The sequence below is a fragment of the Molossus molossus genome, unplaced genomic scaffold, assembly GCF_014108415.1.
Source record: "Molossus molossus isolate mMolMol1 unplaced genomic scaffold, mMolMol1.p scaffold_m16_p_21, whole genome shotgun sequence".
Lineage (NCBI taxonomy): Eukaryota > Metazoa > Chordata > Mammalia > Chiroptera > Molossidae > Molossus > Molossus molossus.
In genome coordinates this window covers 6673781-6681516 of record NW_023425357.1, presented here as the reverse complement: position 1 = coordinate 6681516, position 7736 = coordinate 6673781, and the positions used below count along the sequence as shown (strand labels likewise).

Below are 7736 nucleotides of genomic sequence, written 5' to 3'. Positions count from 1 at the left end.
AGGGAATTGCAGGCGACACTCCACCTATCCCAGCCCAGCTGAATGACACTCTCCCTTCTCCACCTTTCATCTCCCTCCAACCGCCCACATAACCGCCCAGTTGGGGGCGGGAGTAGGATAGGTCTGGCGAATCCGAGACGCCTGCGGGGGCGATCTCCTCGTCCATTGGTCCCAGCCAGCGCAAGTCTCTCCTCCTCAAGCCCGTTCCCCCGCCTTCCTTCACGTCAATCCCTGCCTTGCGGGAGAGCGTCCCGATCCAATCACTATCTGACCCGGCCGCGCGGAGGGGGCGGTCCCACAGTACGTAATCGAACTCCGCCCGTCTTTTGGGCAACTCCTCCCTCCCAAACGGAAATAGCGGGGCGCAGGACCAATCGTAGCAGCGTGCCTTTGTCCTGAGGCCAATGAGCAAGGGAATGAGGGAGAGCCTGAGTCTGAGCGGCAGTAACCTGAGCCAATGGGCGGTGAGAGCTCCGGCGGCGGAGGGGAGGGGAGGGGCCGGGGGCGGTGCTGCGGCCTTCCAGCCCGCCCGCCCGCCAGCCGTGCTACCCCCCCTGCGGCCGGCTCCGCTCCTTGGCGTTGCCTGGGGTCCTTTTCCTCCCGGTCCCGGCTGCCAGCCCCCGCTGCGCTGTGCCCTGCCCGGCCAGGCCTGGAGCCGACACCACCGCCATCATGCCGGCCGTGTCCAAGGGCGATGGGATGCGGGGGCTCGCGGTGTTCATCTCCGACATCCGGAACTGTGAGAGCGCGGCCGGGGGACACTGGAGGAGGGGAGCGATGAAATAAGGGGTTGGGGGTTACAGAGGTGCCCCGGGGATAGAAAACCATTGCGGTCGTAGAGGGAAAGGATAGATAGGGTCCGGGGGGAACTTTAAGGTGGGGGGAATGGAGGGGCTTAGAGTGTCCTAGAGTGCCTCTTGAGGTGACTACACGGGGTGGCTCGAGGCGTCCGAGAGGGTCTTAAAGGCGAGGAGGTTAGGAAGGTTCTGAGGATGGGGTTATAGAGCTGCCCCTGGGGGGTCGTAGTAGAGGGATCTCTGATGTAGATAGAAAGGGAAGGAGGTGCATAGGTGTGTGTGGGGGGGTGCCCCCTGGAGCGATAGAGTGGGAGGAGGCCAGAGGGGACTGGGAAGACGTGAAACACAGGAAGCTAATGGGGCCATGCTTGAGGGCCTGGGTGAGGGGGTGTTATAGAGGGAAGGGGCTAGATAGGTCACTGAGGCTCTTGGCTAGTGCATCGAGAGGGCCTGGGAGTGATAGAAAGTCCCAGGGGCTTGGGGAGGAGAGATGGGAAGGTGGAGGACTATAGCAGGACCCTTGTGAGGGGTAGAGGGGTTCCAGAATAGAGGATTGCTTAGGAGATATGGAGGGCAGTGGAGAAGGGGTTAGAAGGGTTACTAAGGGGAAGGAGGGAATCAAGGGGTACACAGGGGAGACATTGCAGGTGGAGAACCTGAGACAGGGGGCTGGGGGCCTGAAAAGGAGTGGACACTATAAAGTGGGGCCTGGGGATGTTCCAGAAAGAGGAGATAGCCAGGGGGGCCTTAGGAATTTGTGGGGAAGAATCTAAACAGCTGGGGGTGGGAGTGGGGAAAGCCTGGTCTTGGAGAGGGGTCAGGGTTCAGGGGGCAGGACAGTCTTGAATCTAGAACCTGACCACATCAATATGGGGACAGTGATCACCAGCAGGAAGGATTGTCATGATGATGGGAGGCCTGGTGCCAAGTCAGCTCCCAACTCCTCCGAGTGGGTGTTGGTATTTGGAGCTGTCAAGAGCTTCAGAGGCTGCATCCGCATGGGCTTTGGGGTCAGCCAGACCTGGGTTTGAGTGCTGTCACTCTCTTCCTGTGGTGTGACCTTGAATGAGGGACTTCACCTCTGTCAGGAGGGACTGCTGATTTCACTTTCCTGATGAGATTGTTGTGATAATGTGTGTGAGTGGGGCTTTCCCACATTTCAGGTACTACTAGACAGATCTTGGCTATTTTTCTTGTTTGTTTTGCTGGATCTGAGGAGTGGCAGCTGTTAGGGGCCCAATGATTGTTTTAGAATTTACTGGGTATGGAAGGATCTAATATATGTGAGGTGCTTGTGAAAAGGAGGGGTGGAAACTGTTGGTTATCATGTGGAGGAGAGAGGTTCTGGTTGTTATGAAAAGGGGTGGAACCATGAGGGGTTGTAAACTTGGTGGGGGGCCAGCTGTTAGGAGCAGGTGTGCATTGCATCTGATACCTACCAGCCATGTGACCCTTGGTAAGACACTTAAACTTTCTGACGCTCAGTTTTCTTATCTGCCAACCCCATGCATAACAACATCTTGCTTTTGAAGATTCATTCATTTGTTTGACAAGTACTTTTTTTTTTGTTTTGGTACGTGCCCCTAGCAGGAACCGAACCCTGGACTCTCTGGTCTGCAGGCCGACGCTCCAAGCGCTGAGCCAAACTGACCAGGGCAACAAGTACTTTTTGATCACTAACTAGAATGCCAGACACTGTTCTGGACCTGGGGCTCCAATGGTGAACAAAAATTCCTGCCTTTCAGAGCACCATGGCATGAGACAGATAGAAAAAATAAACACAGAGAACTCATAATAAATGATACAGTGTCACACTATGCTGTGAAGAAAAATAAGGAGGGGGGAGGGACCAGGACCGGGATGGAGAGGGTGCTCAGTAAAGACCTTACCGAGGACATGACATCTGAGTGAAATGAGAGGGTGAGCTCTGTGGATTTTGGAGGAAAGAGGGGTCTCTAGTCAAGGGAATGATGTTCAGAGGTCCTGAGGTTGCATATACCTGGTGTGTGTTCACGTATGAGTGTGGCTGGAGCCGAGGGAGGGAGAAAAAGAAGGTGGGAGCTGAGGGCATAGAGGGGACAGGGATGTGTAGGGCTTTGAGGGTCACTGTGAACACTTTTTTTTGGCCTTTCTCTGAGTGAAACGAAAGCGGTGGGTAGGTTTTGAGCACAGGAGGGAAATTAGCTGATTGATGTTTTAAAATAATTCCTTTGGCTACATTGAAGAGCATAGACTGAAGGTATGCACGGAAGCAGGTAAGGAACTGTGGGGGCGATTGCAGGCATCCAGGTGTGAGATAGTGTTGGCTTGACTGGGGTGAGAAGGGAATGGGGGGAAATGGCTAGGTTTGGGATCGATTCTGAAGGCTTTGCAAAGGGATTGGATGATGGGGGTGGGAAAGGAAAGAGAAACCAGGCCGGTGTCACTGTAGGACCCCAGAGAGAAGACAGAGAACAGAGGGGAGACTCCAACTCGAGGGCAGTGGAGGTAATTTCACCAAATGAATTGGGGCCGGAGACTCGGGGCTTCCTCTTGTCCTTCCTTTTCTCATCAAGTATGTGTTGAGTGGCTGGTATGTTTTAAGCCTTATCATGGGTGCTGGGGACACAGTGGTGAATAGGACACACTTGTCTGTGCCCCCATGAAGGAGACAAGTACTGTATAAAAAATACAGCTGTTCTTGACACACACACACACAAGTTGTATGCAGATGTTCATAGCAGTGTTATTCACAATAGCCAAAAAGTGGAAACAACCCAAATGTCCAATGATGGATAGATAAACAGATGTGGTCCACCCATGCAATGGAATATTATTTAACCATTAAAAAGAATAAAGTATGGATAGATGCTACAACATGGATGAACCTTGCTTGAAAGCATCGTTCTAAATGAAAGAAGCCATACACACACAAAAATGTATGATTCATTTTATCTGAAATGTCCAGACGAGGGAAATCCATAGAGACAGAAAGTAGATTAGTGGTTGCCTAGGGCTAAGGGATGGTGGAATGCAGAGTGACTGCTAATGAGTACAGGATTTCTTTTTGGGGTGAAGAAAATGTTCTGGAATTAGATGGTTGCACAACATTGTGGATATACTAAAGACTGCTGAATTGTACACTTCAAAGTGGTGAACTTTATGGTATGTGAAATATCTTAATTTTCTTTCCTTTTAATCCTCAGCCGAGGATACTTTTTTTTTATTTCTCACCCAAGGATATTTTTCTACTTATTATCAGATAGAGTGGGAGGGAGGGAGAGAGAGAAACATCAATGTGATAGAGCCACATCTACTGGTGGCCTCCTGCATGACCCAACGAGGGCCAGGGTCAAACCTGCGACTCATTGGTCTGTGGGCCTACGCTCTAACCGCTGAGTCAAACCAGCCAGGGCGAGGGTACTTTTTTAAAAAATTGATTTGAGAGAGAGAGAGAGGAGTCAATGTGAGGGAGAAACATCAGTCAGTTGCCTCCATAGGCACCCTGACAGGGAAGCGAACCCACAATCTTTTGGTGTATGGGATGATGCTCCAACCAACTGAATCACCCAGCCAGGGCTATATCTTAACTTTTTTTTTTTCTTTATTGATTTTAGGGGGGGGAGGGAGAGGGAGAGAGAGGGGGAAACATCGAGTCACCGCCTCCTGCATGTCCCCCACTGGGGATTTGGCCCACAACCTGGGCATCCTCTCGGTTCTTGGGTTGACGCTCAACCACTGATCCACACTGGCTGGGCTATATCTTACTTTTTTTTTGGTTTTGTTTTGTTTTGTTTGTAGTATGTGCCCCTAGCAGGAACCGAACCCGGGACTCTCTCGGGACTCTCTGGTCCGCAGGCCGACTCTCAACCACTGAGCCAAACTGGCCAGGGCTATATCTTACTTTTTTAAGTGGAAAAATATTGTAGCTGTTCTAGTTCCAATGAGGGCGAGAGTCTCAAAGTTGAGAGACTGGGGTTTGCTGTTTGCATTGCTCAGACAATGTGGAGGAGTTAGCCAGGCCAAGGAAGGTGAGAACTGTGAAGGCAGGGGGACAGCAAGTGCAAAGGTCCTGAGTCCCAGTCAAGACTCTGAGCTAAGTAAGGCCTAGGATCTGACTTTGGGGAGTTGGCAGAATGTTTGTCCTGAGAGCACGGAGCTGGGGGTTAAGCAGGAGGGAGGGAATAGAAGGGGTGAGGGACAGGTAGTGCTCAGAAATGAACAGGTGAGGAGAGTGGAGGCAGAGACATCCTGCTGCAGGATCTGAAGAACATAGTGGAGTTCAGAGAGAAAGAGCTAGAAGGAGATAAAGGGCAGGGTCTGAGGAGGGCCAGAAAGGGCAAATTCTGCAGATAAGAGAGGTTGAGGCTGGGTGCAGCCTGAGGGTGTGGTCCTGGACTGTCTGAGCCTGGATGGGCCTTGCAGTCACTTATCTGACTGGGAGCTCCCTAGGGCAGGGACTGGGGCTGCCACTTCTGGAGGGCCCAGCTCCCTCCAAGCCTCAGGAGAGTTTCCGAGGGAGTGGGTGGGGGGTGGGGGTGCTGAGCAACTCCATTAGGGCACATCCCACTCCAAACTGTGACCCATTTTGTCTGTGACATCCCCCCAGTCCCTGGAACACAGGTTGATCCCTTCCCTGGGTCCCCAGTTCTGCCCGTGGCAGGACCTGGCCCACTGGAGTCCTCAGGAGAAATTTTCCCATTGAATGAACGAACAAATGAACTAACCTTTACTGAGCACTGATTGAGCGCCGGACACTGTTCTAGGTCATGGTACTGTGACTGAACTAAAGTCCCCTTTCTGTGGTGTTCACATTCTAAGGGGGAGACAGACCAACACAAGTAAATATGTAGTATTCAGTCATTCAGACAGGTGGCAGTGGGTGTTGGAGGGAAATAAAGCAGGGAAGGGGCCCTGGCCGGTTTGGCTCAGCGGTTAGAGCGTTGGCCTGCGGTCCGGAGAGACCCGGGTTCGGTTCCCGCTAAGGGCACGTACTTTGGTTGCAGTTTGTCCCCGGCCCTGGTTGGGTCGTGTGGGTGGCAACCACTCGATGTGTCCCTTTCACGTCGATGTTTCTCTCTCTCTCTCTCCCTCCCACTCTACCTGAACAAAATATCAAAAAATGTCCTCGGGTGAGGATAAAAAAAAAATAAAAATAAAAAAAAAAGGAGACCCGGGTTCGGTTCCCACTAAGGGCATGTACCTCGGTTGCCGTTTGTCCCCAGCCCTGGTTGGGTCGTGCGGGTGGCAACCACTCAGTGTGTGCCTTTCAGGTCGATGTTTCTCTCCCTCCCTCCCACTCTCTCTGAACAAAAAATGGAAAAATGTCCTCGGGTGAGGATAAAAAAATAAATAAATAAAATAAAATAAAATAAAGCAGGGAAGGGGGGGCATGGGACCAATGTTAGGGATGGTGCTGGCATATAGTCCAGTCAGAGTCTCTTGCTGAAAAGGTGATGGTTGGAGGAAAGAATCCAATTTAGTGGGTGAATTGGGTCTGTATAAACGTCGAGAAGGGCATTCTTGGCAGAGGAAACAGCTTGTGCAGAGGCCCTGGGGCAGAACTGTGCTTAAAGTGAAGGAGGAGGAACAAGAGGAGGTTGGGGGTAGAGTGGGAGTTTCGGTCAGAGGGGGAGCTCTAGAGGGTGTGCAGGGCCTGGGGGATCATACACTGAGGACTTTGCTTTTACTCTGAGCTTGTGTAGCCGTGGGGGGATTTGGAGTAGAGAAGGGACAGGATTTGACTCAGATTTTTATAGGATCCCTCTGGCCGCTGTGCAGAAAACAGAGTGAGCCCCACTCTGGTGGTTCTCCAACATGAGCATGACATTGGGGATTCCACCCCTCCCCCCACCACAATCGCCTTCAACACCTGCCCTGTGCCAGGACTGCCCTGGACCCCGTGGATGCCACTGGGAGTGGAGCAGCCACACCTCCCTGCCTTTGGGGACCTGGCGCTGTGATCGGTTGAGGGTTTGCAGATCAGCATGTGCACCCTTAATGTTGGGCGGCAGCTCAGGGAGGGTCTTTGCAGCTGCCTTCCAGCTGGGGAATGACGGAATGTGACGTGGTGCTCAAGGAGAATGTTTTCTCTCTAAGGGATGGCAGTGACTTGGATAACGCAGCAGTCTAACCCAGTGCTAAAAAAAGGAAAACAAACCAGTGAAATTAATTTTAACACATTTATCCCAGTGTGTGTGAAATATGACTTGAAAGTGTAATCGATAGTTTTAAAACGGTTAATGAGACAGTTTATGTTCCTTTCTCAATTCAAAGGCGTCATTTTCATTGGAAGTACTTGCTTTTCATTAAGCGTTCATAAAACTTAGATTCATGGGGCACTCGAGTTGTTCCACACATACTTTTGCAGTAACTGAATGAGAATTGGTTTTTCAATTTCAGTTTATTAAAAGTAAATACATCCCTGGCCGATTTGGCTCAGCGGTAGAGCATCGGCCCATGGACCAGTGAGTTGCGGGTTCGATTCCTGCCAAGGGCATGTACCTTGGTTGTGGTTGGTCCCAGCCCTGGTCAGGGTCGTGTAGGAGGCAACCAGTCGATGTGTCCCTCTGATGTCGATGTTTCTCTCATTCTCTTCCTTTCTCTCCTTCTGTCACTCTGTCTGAAGATAAATGGAAAAATATCCTTGGGTAAGGATTAAAAAAAAATTTTTTTTAAAGAGTAAATAAAACGAGAACTTCAATGTCTCCGTCACCCTGGCCATATTTCCAACACGCGTGGCCAGTGGCTCCCGTATTGGACAGCACAGGCCTAGTACGGTCTGAGCCTCCTGCTGGTCCAGAGTCAGCAGGCGTCATCACCCAGAATCCTCTCTGAGGACCAGTACTGCCTGGACTTCTGTGGGAGACCCATCAGGGCAGGGTTGTATAGATGGAAACATTGTTACCTCGTGTGGTAAAAGTGGTTGTCTAGACAATGGCTTGCGGTGAGGGACCTTTA

General features: G+C 51.4%; 1 protein-coding gene across 3 annotated transcripts in view; it reads left to right on the top strand.

Moving 5' to 3' along the window:
• The first annotated feature begins 540 nt into the window (after positions 1-540).
• The window catches only part of AP2A1 (adaptor related protein complex 2 subunit alpha 1), a 27032-nt gene continuing 19836 nt past the window's right edge, over positions 541-7736 (top strand). For 2 of the 3 annotated variants that reach the window (XM_036275884.1, XM_036275883.1), the window contains exon 1: positions 541-739. In XM_036275884.1, the coding sequence (XP_036131777.1) occupies positions 673-739 (67 nt within the window). In that variant the 5' untranslated portion in view covers positions 541-672. The remainder of the gene's footprint in view (positions 740-7736) is intronic. The other variant, XM_036275886.1, reaches the window with a different exon arrangement.